The following is a 20,957-nucleotide window of genomic DNA, read 5'->3' on the forward strand; positions in this document are numbered from 1 at the left end:
TGTGTAAAGCTTTGCACTTTTTTTTACAGGGATGTACAGGTGGAATGTATATAAGTTATAAAAGGATGTTTTTACTACATTACTTTTTTCTTGTTCTGCATATTCTTTTCTGTGTATGTAGATAGATATTGTTCTTTTTAACAGAAAGTGAGGAAGTAAACTCATTTTTGGTAGCCTTTAGTTGGAGGGTCTTTGAATATCATCATATTGACATGATAAAACACAGAGATGGGGGAAGAGCTATATTAAGGCAGGTTCCTTATGATCCATACCTACCAATATAGATAGCAGCAGTAAGTCAAGAGAGAAAAAAGCCAGGCTTCATCCAGGTAGCTGAGAGGGGAAAGAATCATGAGGACGGGTGCTGGTGTAAATGAGAAGTGACTCCACTGAAGTCAGTGAAGTTACATTTGTGCAAAAACCTGTAAATGAGATCAGAATCAGGCAGAGTTGGGGAGAAAAGGAGAGAGCCTGACTGGAAGAAAGAACAGGAGTACTTGTGGCACCTTAGAGACTAACAAATTTATTTGAGCATAAGCTTTCGTGGGCTACAGCCCACTTCATCGGATGCATAGAATGGAACATATAGTAAGGAGATATATATACACATACAGAGAACATGAAAAGGTGGGAGTTGCCCTACCAACTCTAAGAGGCTACTTAATTAAGATGAGCAATTATCAGCAGGAGAAAAAAACTTTTGTAGTGATAATCAAGATGGCTCAGTTCAGACAGTTTGACAAGAAGGTGTGAGGATACTTAACATGGGGAAATAGATTCAATGTGTGTAATGGCTCAGCCATTCCCAGTCTCTATTCAAGCCTAAATTGATAGTATCTAGTTTGCATATTAATTCAAGTTCAGCAGTTTCTCGTTGGAGTCTGTACTCAAAAAGTACTCCTGTTTGGTTTTTTTGCGGATACAGACTAACACGGCTGCTACTCTGAAACCTGACTGGAAGAAAGTCCTTCTGGGAGTTAATAAGATCAAGGAACCTGGGGAAACCAGGGACTGTGAAGAAGAGCTGTGCATGTATGTGTGGAGGGGTTCATATCTCTGAGAGCAGGGCAGGCCATTCAGGGGCAAGATTGGCAGGCTCTGGGGGAAGCTATTTTCTTCCTACCTGGGAATGCTCCTCCAGAATGGGCATTTCAGCAAGGTGGTGATGGGAACTTTTCTACTGAAGCATCAGTGATTGGTCATGTCAGGCACTGACCGTTTGACCAAAGTGAAACAATTGCCCTTAAGGATTTAACAGTGTCTCAAGCTATTGTTCACAATGGAATATGGCACCCTCCGTAGGAAGCTGAGATTGGAACTAAGAGTGGGGTGGGGGAAAGGACACACATGAAAACTAGAAAGAGAGATGCACAATCTACTTATACTCCCAAATAAGGACCAAGCTGAGGCAGACTAGGCAGCAATGACATAGGGTGATATGAAACGCTTATCATCATAGCACTTTCTGTCAGGCTGAACCAATGCGGCTGCATTTTCCAGCCCACTGAAAGCAAAGTTTATGCAGTGAAAAGTGGTAAAGCTGCACATTGCATGTCACTCCCAGCAGGAGCAATTTGAGGACCTGCATTTTAAAAATATTTTTCTAATATTTTATTTTTGCCACTAGCTGTAAGTAGCGTGGCTGTGAATGGCAATAAAAAACTCTTGGTCTGTGTTAGGAAAATGGTCGGTGCTCTTCAGTTTATAAATATATAAAGCAGTGAAGAATCTGAATTGCCGTGTTGTCTAACTCATTGTAAATGTGCAAGTTCATTTTTGAGCTGAATAAAATGGTTATATAATTACATACTTCTCATAATTATCGAGTAATTATATACTTCTTATAATTGCCGAGTAATCATTCTGCTATAACTAGAACTTAATGTTACAACTAATTGTATAATTACTGTGTATTAATGCTGTTATCCTGACAACTTAGAACAAAGTGTTGCCTTGTCGATTTTTTCCCCCTAAACTGCATTTTTAAAAATAAGATAATATTGCTTGTTATCTATCTGGAAAGAGATTTTAAAAATAAGGAACACAAACAAGTGGGCAGGGAAATCATGTGTGTTCATCTAGGGCTTGTATAGTCTAGCATGAAAGGTGTTAACACATTTAAAAACCCAAGTGTAAACTGGGCAAGATACATTTTAACACATTAGTTGAGTGAAGTGAACCTTGGGGAGCCCGTGTTACAATACGAAGGTCTAATACATCTTGCTTTGTCTACACTAGGTATTTAAAATTTATTAATTAGAACATTTTCAATAGCGGGTTTTAAATATATACCTTTTACCATAGCCTAGACAAGCCCTTAGGTAGACTACGTACATTGGGGCTTGTGTGTGTATATGGAGTTGGAGTTTGCACTTTACTGTGCTTTCACTGTTATTCATAAAACAGTAGTGAAAGCACAAATACAAAGAGAGACTGCTTCACTGAGAGGCATATAGGGGTTTGAGATGCATATACAGACACCCAGATCAAGCAATGGCCCCATGCCCAATTCCCTTCTAGCAGGAGTAGAATGTGTGAGGTTGCATAAGGATGGTCTCAGGTGAATAATGCTACCTTTGCAGGAGTTTATCTGTACCTTTTGTGGAATGTGAAGAGGTGTTAGGCCAGTTTTCTTGTATGAGACAAAATGCGTCCCTCATTACGGCATGTAAAATAGGGTCTATTGGCATAGTTCTGTTCTCAGTTCCACTGGTGTAATCCAGATTAAATGTATTAACTTCAGTGAAGTTACTTGAATTTACGCTAGTGTAAATGAGATCAGCATCTGTCCCTATATTACACTGTATTGCTTAGTGGTATTGTAATGGAGGCAGAATTCGGCCAACAGATACATTGGACTTCAGTGGAGACTGAAAAAAGGAATGCAAGACTAAAAGTTAAAAACACAAGAGGAAGTAAACTTACAACACTTTAGCTATGGAATAATCAACACTGTGCCCTAAATTCCACCCATGCAATTCGGTTGACATCAAGAAAGTTGCATGGCTGCAATTTGGGGCCAATACCTTTAAAATAAGTGAATTGCAAAATGTTTGCAAGAATCACCAAATCAGAGTATGGTGTCTGCATAGAGAGAACACTTATAGTGTGTGCTGGCCTGAGTTTACTACCATGTGTGAGGATGTAACTGAATGTGTTGGAAGTGCTATTGAAAGTGGTGTTTGAAGAACTGCTTCAGGCTTAACAATGTGCTCAGTTTTAACAATGCATATTAAACATGCACAAAGAAAAATGGAGCCCAGTGAGTGTTCAGAAAGGTGTAACTAGAACAGAATTTGGTTGTATTATTATTATTTTGAAATATGTATATCTATTGTATTTTGGTTTTGCAGTGGACTCAGACTGGAGAACTGCTTTTGAGAATTACGACTCATATTGCCTTTGTTCCAGATATTTTAAAATCCTACATCTTTCCATTCAGCTATTAGATATTCTGTCTAATCAGATACTTGTCACTGTGGCATTTGAGCACTTCTGTGATGCTACCACTGATTTTTATAAAAAATTCACATTGACTTTAGTGGGCGATGTTGATGATAATAGTATTATCACCTGTATAGCACTTTACACATTCAAAACATTGGACAGTAAATGAGCCCAGTTTTGCCCTCAGATACCCAAGTGCGAATTCCCTATTCTCCTCTCTCTTTCCTCAGGGGTTTTGGGGTATATGAAAGGGTTGGATTTTCCAAGAGGCCTAAGGGACTTAGTCATCCAAATCTCCCAGTTCAACTGAAAGCCTGTAGGCCCCTTTGGATACTTCAGAAAATAGAATACTGTCAATCATTCTTCCCCCTTCATTAGGTCCAAGATCACATTTAAGCCCAGGTACTTTTCAACCAACGTTTGTCGTTCTCACGTATGTAAATGGGAGTGATCTACCGCTTTGATGGAAGTACAAATTTCTAGGCAGAAATCCTGGCCCCATTAAGTCAATGAGAATTTTGCTATTGACTTCTATGGGGCCATGATTTCATCCCTAAACTTTTTGAATGATCCTGCTCATTTGAACAGCTCTGAAGCAACTGTCAGAACACTAATGACTCCCAAATTTTGGCCCATGTTTTCAGCCTATAGCAATCTGTTTCTGTACATATATGGTTAGTTCTTATGATTTTATTCTTTTGGTACCTTGCAAATACCACAAGCTGTTCGTGAAGAAAGGAGAAAATTGGGCAAAAATATTAAATGTTCAAATGGGGTCATTGCTTCCTCCCATTGAAGTCAATGGCAAAATCCCCATTGACACCAGTAGCATCAGAACTTGGTCCATAAAGAACAGGAATTGCAGTAGGTACAAAACCTAACTATTGTTCTCCCCACCTTTTTGTTTTTAACAGCTAATGCTAATTACACTATTGTAAATGGCACAAAGATCTTACACAGCAGCAAAGAATCCAACATATGGGTGCCCATTAGAGGACTGATTCCATTTGCTAACTACACTATACAAGTTAATGCTTCCAATAGCCAAGGCAGCGTGATAAGTGATCCCATAACACTAGCCATGCCTCCAGGGGGTAAGTAGAAAAAAAGTTCTGTTACTCTGCATGTTACAAATATACTGTTATGTTATGCTGTGTTGTTCTGTTGAACACATTGTTTATTATTGCAACTGAGTATTTGAAGTTCAGAGGAACGTCTGCGTTAGCAACTGTTACTCGCAAAACTGTTGGGTTTAGCTTCTAATACATGGCTGGCCTTACCATGAGGCAAACTGAGGCGTCTGCCTCAGGTGCCAGACTGTGGGTGGGTGGGGGGCGCCACTAGAGTGTAGAAAATTGTGTCTGTTGCTGGTGCATATGTATTCTCTCTGCTCTAGATGCACAGAGATGGTGGAGTGCTGTGCTGGAGGAAGGCAGAATTGAGACCTTTCAAAGTTTTGGCCCAAGCGAGAGGGTATGGGGGCATCATTTGAGCTCCCCACCTCAGGTGCCAAAATGTTGTGGGCCGGCCCTGTTCTAATACGATCTATTGCGCATCTTAAAAACTGTAAGATATGAAGGCAGAAGTAGATATCCGTAGGTTTGTGTGTGTGAATGTGAAATGTCCTGAGGTTTTTGTTTATTTGTGAGAGGCACTCAGCTAGCCTAGTGATAGGCTAGTCTGATACAAGAACCTAGATAGGTGCGCACACTGCAGAGGGTAATCTGATTTTGTATAGAAAGTGTAAGCTATACACAAGAACAGTATTTATTGGATATATTTTGAAGTGGTTGGTGTGTTAATGGTAAAGTTCAGTTTCAGCAGCATACTGGCTGGAATCACAAATTGGTGTAGATCTACTGAAATCAATGGAACTATGCTAATTTACACCAGGTGAGGATCTAGTCCACTTTTGGTAAGTTATCTATCAAGAAGGGTTTGAAATATGCTTCATACCACAGCTGAACAATTACCTGCAAACATTTCATCTGAATACTCACTGAAATAAAAGCTTGAATTCACATCAGATGGGTTTGTGTCCCTTTTGTATTGTCTTTACATGAATATTCTAATGAATGAATTTTCTAGCAGGAATGTTTGCAGAAACAGTGAAACATAAGTGAATATTCCTAAAAGTGAATTTTGAACCTATAAATGAGAGCTAAACAACAAGCTGATCCTTAGTAGTATATCTATGGAGCAAAGGACCAGGAACAATGCCAGGGAACCTACATATACAGTCAAAACTAGCCAACATAACACAAATATCAAATAATACTTACAACGATATGTTTGCAAACAATGTACTGACCAAAAATTATTTGTAGGCAAATGAGTTGCAAATAACTTTGACTAAGGGAAAATTGTAAACTGTGTATGGACAATTCTCGAACAGGAAAAGAGGATCAATTCACATAATATACCATATGCTTCTAATAGTGGACTCACCTCTATCCAATGCTAAGAAACAAAAATATAGTTTTATTATAATAAACTAAATCTGAGATAAATTGTTTATTGAAGCTATCCATTAACATCGCATCTAATCTGTGTGTGATTGTTCAGCTTTGAAGGAAGGAATCAGAAACTTAGTGCTGACAGTTTTAAAAAATGAAAAGATACAGGATCTCTGAAGATAGGCAAGGATGTGCACAAGTTTATGATAGCCATTAGGATATACTTTCTTTCATCATTAGATTGTTGTTGATTACAATTAGGAAACTTATAGCTTTGAAATTATCTTTTTTATGACCTTGTGGTAGTTTAAAAGCAATACCTCATTGATTAAATAGGTTTTAGTTCATGCTTCCTTTTACTTAATGATCTGAAAACATATTATCCTGATTTACACATAAAATCATGCTGAAAAGCATGTGGCATTCACTAGAATATGTGTGTTTAAGTAGAATTAAATTAGCACTGAGAGTTATTAAAGAAATCTTCCATACCATTTTCCAGTGGACTGTGAGCCATACTGAAATGAATAATAAATGAATCAGTGCATATGAGAGAAGTACTGTTATATATGACATTCTATAATCCATATTTACCTTTCCATTATGTTTTATTATAATCGCTGTTTAATTTGAGTGCAATAACATTCTAATTCATAATGCTATATTCTAAGTGTAATAGTTATTTATCAGTGGGACAAATCCTGTACATTGAAGTTATTGGGTGGAATACTGGCCCCATTGAAATCAGAGGAAATTTTGCCATTGACTTCATAGGGACCGGGATTTCACTCATTGATATCAGTGGGAGTTTTGCTTGACCCCCAGGAATGAAACAAGGCTACAGGATTTGATTCTGCATGGTTATAGCTAAAAGCTGTGGGTCAAATTCTGGTTATTTATACCCATGCATGTCCTTGAACTGTGCATATGATAGCAGCATTTGACCCTATCTTAGACTTCATCTTTTAACCTCCATGGTTCTTGATCAATGAAATTTAAGACTACATCAGTGGCAAATAGTGACAGAAGCATTGTTTCATACTAAAGTGTTTAAAAAGTATGATCGGGAATACAGAGCCACCTGTTATAACTCATTACACAAGGGAGTGACAAAAATTGCTTGATTAAGTGATGTGTAGCAAAGATGTTGAAGAGTTATACTTAATACCTCTGGAGATTCTTGGAGAGGGAAAGGGGTTTTTTTGGACAAAAGATTGCCTAAAAATGGAGGGTGGTCTCTTGAACACTACAAGTTTTATAGTATTTAGTAATGTATGGGGGTTGAGACCTAAATATATAAAGATTAATTATAGTCTTTTAGTGGGTCCAAAACTGTAGCAATAACTTTTCAAGGAGCACAAAAAACTCCACTGTTCAAAAATATGCACTATGGAAAATACATTATAGAGTATCATAAAAGGCCATAAATCAGGTGGAAAGGTAGAGAACAAATGAGAATTCCATCTTAATAGTCACAACAAATCAATACTATTAAATAGTGGGTATTTTTTCAGTTGATTCACTAATTTTCAGGCAAGGTGTCTTTGTTTTCTTTGATTTTCATTTAAAATATATGCTACTTTATTAAGCCACGTACTATTATGCATATTGATCTTATCAGTTGCTTAAGAAAATGTATCATCTTAATTTCTGGGAATGCAGTTCCTTGAGTTTACTTAAAATACCAAACCGAGTTGCAATGCTTAAATTCAACTCTAAAAAAAAAAAACCCTCTCAGAAATAAAGAATATATTTTATATAAGTGCTTGACTAGAATTGCAATTCAGGTTCAAGAGTTCTTGGAAAAGAATTAAAAAATAAAATAAAAATTGAATCCAAATGTTAATCCATAAATATGAAACTTTCTTTTGACCCTTACCCTGTAGCAGTCCGGAGTTACTAATGGGGTTAGGATTTCAACTCTTAATGGGACTTGGTGCATTAGTGTTTTGTATGCATGGAATTCAGCATTCAGTTTAATAAGTGGTTGACATTGGTGATGTCCCTTAATTTGCTTAAATCTAATTGGCTCTTTTATCAGTCAAACCTGTATGGATTGGCAATTGATCAGAAAGGGTCAGCCATGACTGTGCATGTAGTTAAATGATGGAACCACGAGTTAAAGTCACTTTTGCATAATAATAAGCTGAAACCAGGAGAACAAATTATCTTAGAGTTGGAAGGCAAAGAAAGCAGAGAAGTTTTGCAGGATGTTCAAGTTCAGAACAAAGGCATTATGGAGTGTATAAATTTTAAATACACTGCATTTTGCCTCAAGACTTAAAGCTTTTTTTTTCCAGATGAACTGAAATCTTGTCTGAAACTGTCTTTGTTACATCAAAGAACTGCACAGAAAGCGAAAAGAGACAGAAGAAGCATAAAAGGGCATAGTTTAAAATGATTAGTGACAAATTTCATACCGCAGAGGTAGAAACAGATTTCTTCTGAGTTTTATATTTTCCCAAAAAGAATAAATTCATTCTATTTATCTTATCCTAAACTGCTTTGGTAGAAGTTGTAAAAGATACTGTGTTAACAAGCCTCAGCACCAGTTTGAGGTTTTAAGCTAATAAAAAATGCTGGAAATAAAATTGTTTTAAAATTATTGGAATTAGCTAAATGCATTTAAGTTTGAAAATGATATCAAAGAATACAAAATATAAACTGCAAACAAAATCCTCTTTACATAGTATGCATGTATTAATAATTATGATATATTTGTGAAATGGTAGCACCCAAAGACCTCTATCAGTATCAGGGTGACATTGCACTAGGTGGTGTACAAACAGAGAGGAAGATGCATACAATCACTGGTGCAAAGAGCTTCCAATCCAGTTAGACAAAAAACAGTTGAAGTGTTGTGGAAGGGATTACAATATACTGTATTTGTAAAATGGAGACAATAATACTTCCGTGCTCTCATTTTTCAGTTGCCTTGTCTATTTGGATTGTAAGCAAAGATTCTCTCCGAATATACAATTATACAATGCCCAGTTGGTGCCTCTAGCTGAAACTATAATAAAAATAACAAATAATTATAATAAATAAATAACGTCTGAGCAAAATGGTCAGGGTGATGGCAGATATTCTCCTTGTGCCAGATTTGTGTCCTATTTTTGTACATGTTTGTTTTATTTATTTACAAACACTTAGTTTTAGATGCTGTGTTCTTTGGTTTTTTCAGGACACTTAGGGTTGAAGTGTGAGAGAGGAAAGGATTGTTGGAGTGAGACAGGGAAACGAAGCGGGAAGGAGGTAGAGGGGGAAGGGTGAGAGGAAGGAAGGTGAGCACAGTTGAGAGGCAGAGTGAGCCTGGGGAGATGCTGGGTGTCTGTGGTGAGAGAGGGGCAGGATGAAGGGCCATCAACCATCAATGGCAAGACAGCAAATGAGGAGGGAAATTCCAGAGTGGAGTGGAGTGGTTGATTCAGGAGTATGTGAAGGCTCTTCCTGGCTGCTGGTGCTGTATTCCATGTGGACAGAGAAGGGGAGGCCAGCTGCTTTGTGGAAGGAATCCCCTAGGCTTCTGAACGCCTTCTGGTTGTTGCTCTTGTTCCATGTGAAAGAGGGAAGAGTAGCCACTAGAGCTGGTTGGAAGGTTTTCAGTGAAACAGATGTTCATCAGTGTGATGGAGTGTGTACCCAACACAGGCCCTGACAGTGTTAATATGGACCTGAGAGGACAATTAACATACCTGGCAGATAGAGAAAGCCAAGCTAATTGACAATGAAGACCAGCTGGAGAGGGGCTGGTTGCAGAGACGCCGACTTCCCGTGTTCCCTGGGGGTGCTTGACCCCCTGCTCTTCCCTAGGCCCCACTCCCATTCCATCCCTTTCCCCCACCTCCACCCTGCCACTTCAGACCCATGCCCCGCCACACACACACACACCGCCTCTTCCTGCCCCCACTCCTCCCCCTCTCCCCCAGCACCTGCAGGCTGCTGAACAGCTGATTGCAGGAGGCAGGAGGGCTAGGGGAGGAGGAACTAATCCGCAGGGCTGCCGGTGGGTGCTGAGCACCCAGAGGTTTTTTTCCGTGAGTGCTCCAGCCCTGCAGCACCCATAGAGTCGGCACCTATGACTGGTGATTATAAAGCCAATAATTAGTAGCAAAAAGAAGCTGCAGGGAGAGAGTCTGCAGCCATCCTCTGGGGGATAGAAATGGTAGGAAGCAGTCCAGGAAGGCAGCAAGGCGTCTGAGGGAGTAGACTTTGGCTGCCAGCTACAGTGTCCCTGGGCTGGAACCCAGAGTAGAGAGAGGGCCTGGGTTCCCCTACCAACCACCAAGGAAGGGGGGGGGGGAGAACCCCTGAGGTAAGGGGTGTAAAGACCACAGAGATCAGAGACTGATGGAAGACCTGCTGCAAGGTCATTGGACTACAGCTGGGTTGGACTCTCTGTTACACTAGAAGGGGTGGATTAAAGCATGACCTGGCCAGAGGGCCAAGTTCCAGGAAGAGAGACCATTGCAGTGATGGAGTGACTGTTGGGAGGGGAGGGGGGCGCCATAAAGACAGCAGCTACACCATACCTGGCCATGATAAGGTGCTCCTGCGGCGAATGAACCCCCTGTAAAATGGGGAAATGCCAATTAATTGAAAGGGAAACTTTTTAAGGGAATGTCCCAGTTTCAAACTTTATATGAGGAAAAGTTTCTCACGTCCAGGATGGAATTTCTGGCCCAGACTAGAGAGAGAGAAAGAAACTGACTCTATAGCTCGTGGTTCAGGCACTTTCCTGGGATGTGTAGACTCAGGTTCAAGTTCCTACTCCAATAAATATTTAGTTATTTATACAGTTATTTGGTTATATTAGTTATTTGGAACAGCTCCCACGGAAAAGACTGAGAGAAACCCACTCTAGAATAGCCAGTAGCCTGGTGGTAGGGGCACTCATCTGGAATTAGGGGACTCAGGTTCATGACACTGGTCATGAATCAGGCAGAGCAGACACTTGAGCTAGGGTTTCCCACATCCCAGATGATTGCCCAACCACCAGGCTATTAGCAATTTCGGAAGGGGTGTCTTTTGACAAGCTTCAAAAATTTCTTGATTCCATCCTGATGAGGAATGGGGAAACTTTCAAAATCTCAAAAACCTTTGTGGACTGGGAAAACCAATTCCCTGCCCACCTCTAGAGGCCACTCTCTAATAAAGAAGAATAGCTGCATAAACAGTGAAAGGGATCTCTTTAATTTTTGGCATAATTTATGGAATGTATTTGTAGTTATGATTTACTCAGACACAGAGATGCACAGCTGAGAGAGCTTTCAGTTTCTTTACTGGACTCATCCTCCATTGGGTCTGTTTCACATGGCACTCAGCTTCCTACATGCCCAGGCTATTCCTTTCTTTATTCACAAGATTGAAAAGTGAGCCTCCTTGTGTAAAGCCCTTGGTGTTTGATCACCAACTACTTACACGACCACAAATACTGCAGCCAGAGGGCCCCCTGACACTTCTAGCTTAGGGAGCAAGATACAAGATTGGATATTGAGTCACATGGCAGAGATAATTGACCTAATTTTATAAATAAATAAGGGCCAGATTGTGCTATCTTTTATACTGGTGAGCATTTACTCATAAAAGTAGTCTCCTTTTGGACATTGGGACTACTTGAATGAATGAATATTTAGTGATGTGAGTAAGAATGGCATAATCAGGTCCATAGTATTTAAGAATGGGGCTAAAGGCCACAATATTGGGGTTATTCCTGTGACCCAGTGGGTATGAATTGCCATGCCATGCGATTCCATATTAGATCTGTTCCCACCCCTTCCCAAAAAAGGAAAACGTTTCATCAAAATTTTTGAAATTGTGAGTAATTTCATTCCAAAACAATTTTTTGAAAAATCATGTTTCCTGATTTTTTTTAATTAAAAAAGCCAATATTTCAAATGTCTGATGTTGATGGTGATATTTCTTCTCCATCCTCAGCCCTTATCCTCCACCCATGCCCCGTTTTACCTCTGAATGGAATGGAATAATGTTGGGGGGAGGGGGGGAGAGATTGTCCTTTTTGCTACTCTGTAGCTTTTCCAAACTTCTTGTTTTAAAAAGTGAGTGTGGCAACAGGGAAAATATGAAAACAAAAAAAAATAAAAAGTGAAATAAAGTTGTTTTGATCCTCATTTTGTTGCATTCAGTGGCAAAAGGAAAAACTCAAGGTTTTGGTATTTTGAAATATCAACATTATAAAATACTTAATTTTGAAACCTCTGATATTTCAAAATAGCAACAGTTCCAGTTTGGATGAAAAACTGGAATCTTTTTAAGAAACAGAAGGTTCTCAGAAAAGTTTTCACTTACCCAAAAAAAACATTTGTGTGTGTTTGCGGGAGGGGGTGTTAAAAAGTTTTGAATGAAAATTGTGATCAACATTCAATAAGCAGGCAGTGTCTGAGGAGAGGACATGCTAGCCCTAGGTCATTCAGCAGTGTCCTGCTCAATTAAGGAGTGACAATAATAAACTGTGTGAATAGTCCAGCTTTTGACCATAAGGATGGTGACTGTGGCAGGGGATATGAGGGTAGGGCTGTAAAAGTGTTTATGTGGAAAAGTGGGAGTTGTTCTCATGTCTCAGATGAAACAAAAATCCCCCTCTAGCCTCAGCTATATTTATCTGATTGTCACTTTCATTAGTTCTCCTTCCCTCTTTTATCCCCCCTCCCCCAGTCTGCTCAGCAAATCATTTTCAGGGAGCTGATATTGGGGGGACGGGGGGACGGGACGGTATCATATTTTCTAGCTGGCCTAAGACAAAGTGCAAATGGGGGACAAGGGAGGAACAGCTGAAAGGCCACATTTTCAAATTCAAATGGGGGTGGGGCACAGTGGTACACCTGCCTCACTGAATTTGAGCCAATCAGGGGCCAATTTGAGCCAGCTGTTCTAAATTGCTCCTTGTTTCAACAAGCCTCCACTCTCTGGTTATCATCAGTTCAGTGGCATTCTAGCCACGCCTCTTTCCTCTGATCTGGCCTGCAGGAGCCCCGTCTCCCGCTCCATCCTTTGGGAGCTGTGAAGGGTGTGGCATAGTTATGCCTAAGGATTCTCCATACACTCGGGCAATCACTGCTTAGCTGATTACATCAGTTTTTAGGCTACTTCCTCCAGAAGCAGTGTCAAGCAGCTGGAGTGAGGAGGAGGTGATCAAAGACCTGACCCAGTATCTGCAGCTTTGTATGATTTGGAAGGCACTGGATATTTGTACTGGATTTGGGAATGCAGATGAGACAACACATCAAACAGCTCAAGATAGTACATTATAAAGGTACAATTAACCCAAAAGCTGATGTGGTCAGTTACCAAGTGATTGCCCTAGCGCATGGTGAATTGGGTGGCTTAGCTGTAGCTAGGTGCAGGGGGCTCACTCTAGATTTCTGCAAAACTTTAGTCATTAGCATGAGTCTTAAGTGCTGCACAGTCTTGCAGACAAACTGCACCAGAATATATTTTGTGCTAGAGAACTAGAAACTGGTATAGGAACACAGAAAAATATATTAAAAATATGGAAACTAGGCTGTTGTGGGATTTAGCAGCAGATGGTATTTTAAAATGACAGCCTCTCGCCATATAAACTTCTTGTCAGTCCTATTCAACTGTGTATAAAACAAGTGCACAATTTAGATGATGTATGCAATTTATATATAATCTGAGCCTATTTGTGTACTGTTTTTTCATTCAGTGTAATTCTTACCAAGGCTGTTAAGAACTCCCAATGAAGTCATCATGCTTTGTGATACATTCAACAATAAAGATATTTACGTTCCTAGTGAAAATATACAGAAGACATGTGAGAAATCACATCATGAATTTTGTCTTTTCAGCTGTTTTCACATATATACAAGTTGTGGGGGTTGGGAACCTATTTTTTATGTTGCTGCAGTAGCATGATTTGAGCCCTTTTCTACAAAGCTCCTTTTATTTTATTTTGGACAGCGCTTCTGAAGTTTCCACGAAAAAATGGCATTTTCATAAACTGGAAGTCAAGGCCAATTTCTGGTTTTTGTCATTTACTTTTTGTACTTCCTGCATTAAGGTAGTGTGATTGTAGAAGTTATGCTACTTATAAAACATTTGACTAAAGCACCAACTTTGTGTTAGTGAGCGCAGTAGAGGAAGCTTTGAAGTTCCTCTGCTTACAGTGGACTCTATAAGCCTCCAGCAAAGTTCTGCCAGCCTAACACGTTTACATCATCTCATGTGGTTTACATGGGGGGGGGGGGGAAGAAATTAAGGGACTCTCTTACCAGCTTCCTGAGGGCAAGAATAGAAGGGAGGGGAGAAATCAAAACCACTATTTTTTTCCCTCTTCACCAGGGGATAAATAGAGACACATTGTTCCTTAAGAATCATTGCCATAAAAGTATTCTTGCCTTTATATCTTTCCTTTCTGATTAAAATAGCCCCTATATGGCTGGCATTTTGTTTAGTTTAAAAATAAATCAGATCCTATCTTTAACTTTCATTTGGTTCTTAAGTCTCTTCAGAATTCAGAAGTCCCCTAGTGCCCCTCCTCTACTTGCGCTACATTGATGACATCTTCATCATATGGACCCATGGAAAGGAGGCCCTTGAAGAATTCCACCTGGACTTCAACAATTTCCACCCCACCATCAACCTCAGCCTGGACCAGTCCACACAAGAGATCCACTTCCTGGACACTACAGTGCAAATAAGTGATGGTCACATAAACACCACCCTATACCGGAAACCTACTGACTGCTATACATACCTACATGCCTCCAGCTTCCATCCAAGACACATCACACGATCCATTGTCTACAGCCAAGCCCTAAGATACAACCGAATTTGCTCCAACCCCTCAGACAGAGACAAACACCTACAAGATCTTTATCAAGCATTCGTAAAACTACAATATCCACCTGGGGAAGTGAGGAAACAGATTGACAGAGCAAGACGGGTACCCAGAAATCACCTACTACAGGACAGGCCCAACAAGGACAATAACAGAACACCACTGGCCATCACATACAGCCCCCAGCTAAAACCTCTCCAGCGCATTATCCACGATCTACAACCTATCCTGGAAAATGATCCCTCACTCTCACAGACCTTGGGAGGCAGGCCAGTCCTCGCTTACAGACAACCCCCCAACCTGAAGCAAATACTCACCAGCAACTACACACCACACCACAGAAACACCAACCCAGGAACCAATCCCTGTAGCAAACCTTGTTGCCTACTCTGTCCCCATATCTGCTCTGGCGACACCATCAGAGGACCCAACCACATCAGCCACACCATCAAGGGCTCATTCACCTGCACATCCACTAATGTTATATATGCCATCATGTGCCAGCAATGCCCCTCTGCCATGTACATTGGCCAAACCGGACAGTCCCTCCGCAAAAGAATAAATGGACACAAATCGGACATCAGGAATGGTAACATACATAAGCCAGTAAGTGAACACTTCAATCTCCCTGGTCATTCTATTACAGATTTAAAAGTCACTATCATTGAACAAAAAAACTTCTGAAACAGACTTCAAAGAGAAACAGCAGAACTAAAATTCATTTGCAAATTTAACACCATTAATCTGGGCTTGAATAGGCTCTGGGAGTGGCTGGCTCATTACAGAAGCAGCTTTTCCTCTCCTGGAATTGACACCTCCTCATCTATTATTGGGAGTGGACTACATCCACCCTGATTGAATTGGCCCTGTCAACACTGGTTCTCCACTTGCGAAGTAACTCCCTGCTCTCCATGTGTCAGTATATAATGCCTGCATCTGTAACTTTCACTCTATGCATCCGAAGAAGTGAGGTTTTTACCCATGAAAGCTTATGTCCAAATAAATCCGTTAGTCTTTAAGGTGCCACCAGACTCCTTATTGTTTTTTTCAGAATTCATGCTATTTTTAAAAAGATATTTCTTTATTTTGGAGTCACATCTGTCATTGGATATTGACCTCTCCCTACTTAATTTATCATTATCTCTCTGCTCATGAAGGAGCCTCCTCAGTGCAATTCTTAGGGTTAACTGGCTGGGCACACAGGAGAGAGTAAGCTGCTCCATGACAAGAGGTGAAATAACTTGCTCCTGTCTCAAAGCAAGGGGAAACCAGTGGAGAACCTCAGACTGTCTGTGCCACAGTACATTCTCTGGTCTGCTCATGACAAAGCACAGTTATACACTGGTCCTTAAGGTCGCGATCGAGTTCTTTGTGAGTCCTGCCAATAGCATTGGATACTGACCCCCATGCCGTTTTTTTCTTCTTCTCACTATGACTTTCTTTCCGTGTCTGCGTGATTGTACACACATACATGTGTATTACACTTCTGTCTGTAACTTTGTCTGTATGCAGCCCCTGACCTCTCCCTCTGACACACACAAAAAACCAACCTCCCACTTAAAAAGGATCTGGTCAAGGGATGGCTTCCCACTGAAGTTATTATCCTAATCACTCATGATGGGAGAGTAAGGGAGAAGGCGGGAGAGAGAAATGACACATCTCATGTCTCAATGGCACCATTCAGCACAGAGACCAACACCTACAAGATCTTCACCAAGCATTCTCAAAACTATGATACCCACACAAGGAAATAAAGAAACAAATCAACAGAGCCAGATGTGTACCCAGAAGCCTCCTGCTACAAGACAGGCCCAAAAAAGAAACCAACAGAACTCCACTGGCCATCACCTACAGTTCTCAGCTTAAACCTCTCCAACGCATCATCAGTGATCTACAACCCATCCTGGACAATGATCCCTCACTTTCACAGACCTTGGGAGGCAGGCCAGTCCTCGCCCACAGACAACTCGCCAACCTTAAGCATATTCTCACCAGCAACCACGCACCGCACCATAACAACTCTAACTCAGGAACCAACCCATGCAACAAACCTCGATGCCAACTCTGCCCACATATCTACACCAGCAACACCATCACAGGACCTAACCAGATCAGCTACAACATCACCGGCTCATTCACCTGCACGTCCACCAATGTTATATATGCCATCATGTGCCAGCAATGCCCCTCTGCTATGTACATTGGCCAAACTGGACAGTCACTACGCAAAAGGATAAATGGACACAAGTCAGATATCAGGAATGGCAATATACAAAAACCTGTAGGAGAACACTTCAACCTCCCTGGCCACACAACAGCAGATGTAAAGGTAGCCATCTTACAGCAAAAAAACTTCAGGACCAGACTCCAAAGAGAAACTGCTGAGCTCCAGTTCATTTGCAAATTTGACACCATCAGATCAGGATTAAACAAAGACTGTGAATGGCTATCCAACTACAGAAGCAGTTTCTCCTCCCTTGGTGTTCACACCTCAACTGCTAGCAGAGCACCTCACCCTCCCTGACTGAACTAACCTCGTTATCTCCATACTGATTTATACCTGCCTCTGGAGATTTCCATTACTTGCATCTGAAGAAGTGAGGTTCTTACCCACAAAAGCTTATGCTCCCAATACTTCTATTAGTCTTAAAGGTGCCACAGGACCCTCTGTTGCTTTTTACAGATTCAGACTAACACGGCTACCCCTCTGATATTCAGCACTGTGTTTATCTTTATATAGCGATTTACTGTTTTTAAAGCTCCCTGCAAACATTCACTAATTAGCCCTCAACATTCTTGTGAAGCAACTGTGCCCACTTTATGGCCACAGAGGCTTACATTCTTCTCCAGTCACAGACATGCAAGCACTGGGGTTTCACACACGACACCAACGCTGAATTTGGTCCTAGGCCACAAAGGGAGTCAGTGTCTGAGCAGAGAACTCAGATCATTGCCTGAGGATAGATTTCTAGACTCTTCTCTGGGAAGGTGAATCATTTGAAAATGCAAAATGCTATTGTTACTGTGTCACAGCTTCACCGACCAAACGACGCACTCGTAGCTCTTTGATGGGTCCCACCGCAAGAAAAACTGCAGTTACTTTTCTTCTGTTTTTTTGTTTTGTTCTTCTCAGAAGTTTTGAGGACTCTGTAGAACTATATCTCAGACAATCACTCTTAGGAAAATTATCATTTTCAGAGTTTTGTGTGAAAACTCAGCCAGGAGACTCCTGTTGATTTTAGTGTGAGTCAGGCAGCTAAAAAACCTCCACAATGGTTTTGAAAGCTTACTCCTTAAAATCAATGGCATGGTCTCTTGGTTTAAAAAAAGGAAGTACTAATTGCCTTTTAAATTTCTTGAAGAAAACTGGAATGAGTGTTTTCATGAGTCTTCCTTTCCATCCCTAAATATGCTGTCATTTATATATGCAGAGTTGGCAGTAGTGCCTCTGCTTATGTTTCGGGATGCTGGGCAAAACACAGCCAGCTTCGCTTGGGCTTGAATACATGCAACAGTGAAACTAAGTGTTACAATCAATTAGGCTAGGCCAGCCAATTTTTGAACAAGAAACCAGCAAGTCCTTGGTAGTCAAGATACTGAGGGGCAGATCCTCAATGGTATACATTGAGTGCTTACGTCCATTACCTCAAATGGAGCTATGGCAGTTGGCACCAGCTGAGGATCTGGTGCCAACAGTGCATTAATGAATATACGGTGTATTTGTAATATGTCTTTAACAACAGAGTGAATATCAAAAAGTGAATATCATATTTAATAATTGTATTGAGATCAATGAATAGAAAGCATTGTAGGCTCAATTGTACTGAGCAAGCGTAGTTCTTCTGCCCCAGGAGAAGACCAGGAACTGGATTATGACTGCATCACAGTCTGCTTCCTGGTTCCCCTTTTCTCTAGGTTATCTAGCCCTGAATTTGACAGAGATTATTTCTCTTGGGGTCCTGGCTAAAATGGACTATTTTTCTTTATTCAACATTATTATTATTAGATATTGATGCAACCCTGATTGCACCTCAGTGCTGCAAAGCTAACTTGCAACTTCTTTACTTATGGACCAGACTCTGATACCTTTGCTCAGAGCAAGTAACATCTTACTCATACTGCCAATCAAATGAATTATTTCTCAGTGTGAGTAAGTTTCAGAATCTGGTCCTAAATTGGCTATTTTCTAATATGTATTAATTTATGGATACTGCCACTATGATTCCTGCTTGTAATGTGACGTGACAGTCATAGCATAGTAGTTGGCAGTTTTGAGAAGTGATAAGAATTCTTGTTTACTCTGTAAATTTAACTGTTTGGGTTTATTAGGCTGGATCTCACTTGTTACATGAGAAAATAACTAATAATTACATAGACATTGTGTTTTGCTATTTTTCTAATTGTAATAATTTCTTCCTACAACTAAAGGCCTGATCCTACTGTTTGCATGTAGATCTTCTATTGTTAATTCAGCGAGCCAGTCAATAACAGACTTGGGTGAGGTAGGCAAATCTGCTCTACAGTTTGCTGATTCCATTAGATTAATTCCTCCCACTTCCTGTGATATGCACACATTTTCCCCATTAGCACTCATGGGTATAGAGGCACAAGCAAATGTTTAGAAGGGAAAAAACCGCAGAATATGGTGGTTTGCTCTTTGTGGCGCTGACTATATCACTTTATATATGAATATAAAGAAAATTGCTAACAGTTGTGATATATTAAATAATAACTGAGAACTAATTCAGGGATCAAAGATGCTTTTTGGGAGAGATCACTTTACCTGGTAGGAAAATCATTACCTTTTTTCCCAGTCTCTCATATTTGTACTGTATGTCTTGGAAATATCATTCCCTAAAGTTTCTGAATCTTGATGTTTAATTGAACACAAAGGTCTTTGAGCAGCACAATGGGAGCGGGGGGCCTGGTTTGCTGGTAGAACTGTATAGACAGAAATTGAAATGTACGTGTTTTTTTCTCATTTATCAAAGAAGTGCAAGAATCTAAACTGACATTTTATATCAAATGAATTATGAACTGTGTACTGTGTACCTAAGGGAACAACAACCAAATTACACTTTTCTTTAAAAAAAAGAGAGCAAAAATAGGCTTTTAATAAAATATACAATCATTTTTGGTATTTTGTCTGAATCTGCCATACTGAACGTGTAGTTTTCTTTTGTAAACTAGAGCATACAGGCTACTTCAAAGGGTATATGCTTTATAGAAAATTGAAGGCAGTAGGTTAAGATAATGCAAAAACTAGCATTTCCACTTAATATTGTTGCTTTGATGGGTTTGTTTTCAGTCCCATTCACCTCTGGTAAGCAGGAAATGATATTCTTCTTAATACTAAAAAATAGAGTTTAACTGAAGAAAGTAGTAAGATAATTTCTTAGCTTCTATTTGCTAAAATACAGTTGTAACTAAAAGGAGATTTACAGAAAGTTAAGATTTACAAGTCACTACTAAACCATTTAGGGGTAAATTTTCAAAGAATTATGTATGCAGTTTTCAGGTGCATGACTCGCATTTCTATTAAATGGATAAAACTTCCTATAACCAGGGAAAGGAAAGGAGGTAAAGACCCCATGAAGTCCAATGGGAACCAAGTTATACCAATTTATAACCATAGAAGATGTTTAGATGCTGCGGTGCTGGGCCCTTAAACTGTAAGGTAGATAGGAAGGGAATGGCTAAACTCCCATGCATTCTTTGGGAATGTACCCCTTTGTCTTCATGGGGCTTTTCAGTATAAATTTTCTTATGCACCAAACCCAAGAACAGGTTGTTATTCTTATACACCAAAAACTTACTTTACCCAGATAAACTCCAGAAGATTAAGGAAATTGGTATGTATGTAATCTCATGGTCTAACTCTCTGTACTTCTCACAGAGTACTAAACTTGAGTAAACAGTGGAAAAGCTTATTCATTAACATGTTCACAGAATCTGAATTATAGTGAAGCCAAACCACCTTTATTTATTTTATTACAGTAGCACCTTGAGACTCAAGAGCCAAAGCCCTAGTGTGATGTGTGTGATGCACATTACACATATTAAAAGATAGTCCCTCCCCTGAAAAGCTCACAATCTAAATGGACAAGACAAATGACGATTGGGAGAAAAGAAGTGGTATTGTTAACCTTATTTAACAAATGAGGATCTAAAGTATAGAGAGACAAAACCTTGGTCCTGAAAACCCTTACACATGTACTTAACTTTCAGCACCT

General features: G+C 40.0%; 1 protein-coding gene across 1 annotated transcript in view; it reads left to right on the forward strand.

Annotated features, from left to right (window-relative positions):
• USH2A (usherin) overlaps positions 1-20,957 on the forward strand; it is a 578,278-nt gene that overhangs the window by 361,076 nt on the left and 196,245 nt on the right. Inside the window, exon 37 of the mRNA XM_065401740.1 lies at positions 4,362-4,541. Within this exon, the coding sequence (XP_065257812.1) occupies positions 4,362-4,541 (180 nt within the window). The remainder of the gene's footprint in view (positions 1-4,361; positions 4,542-20,957) is intronic.

This window comes from Emys orbicularis, chromosome 3, assembly GCF_028017835.1.
Source record: "Emys orbicularis isolate rEmyOrb1 chromosome 3, rEmyOrb1.hap1, whole genome shotgun sequence".
NCBI classification, from domain to species: Eukaryota; Metazoa; Chordata; order Testudines; family Emydidae; genus Emys; species Emys orbicularis.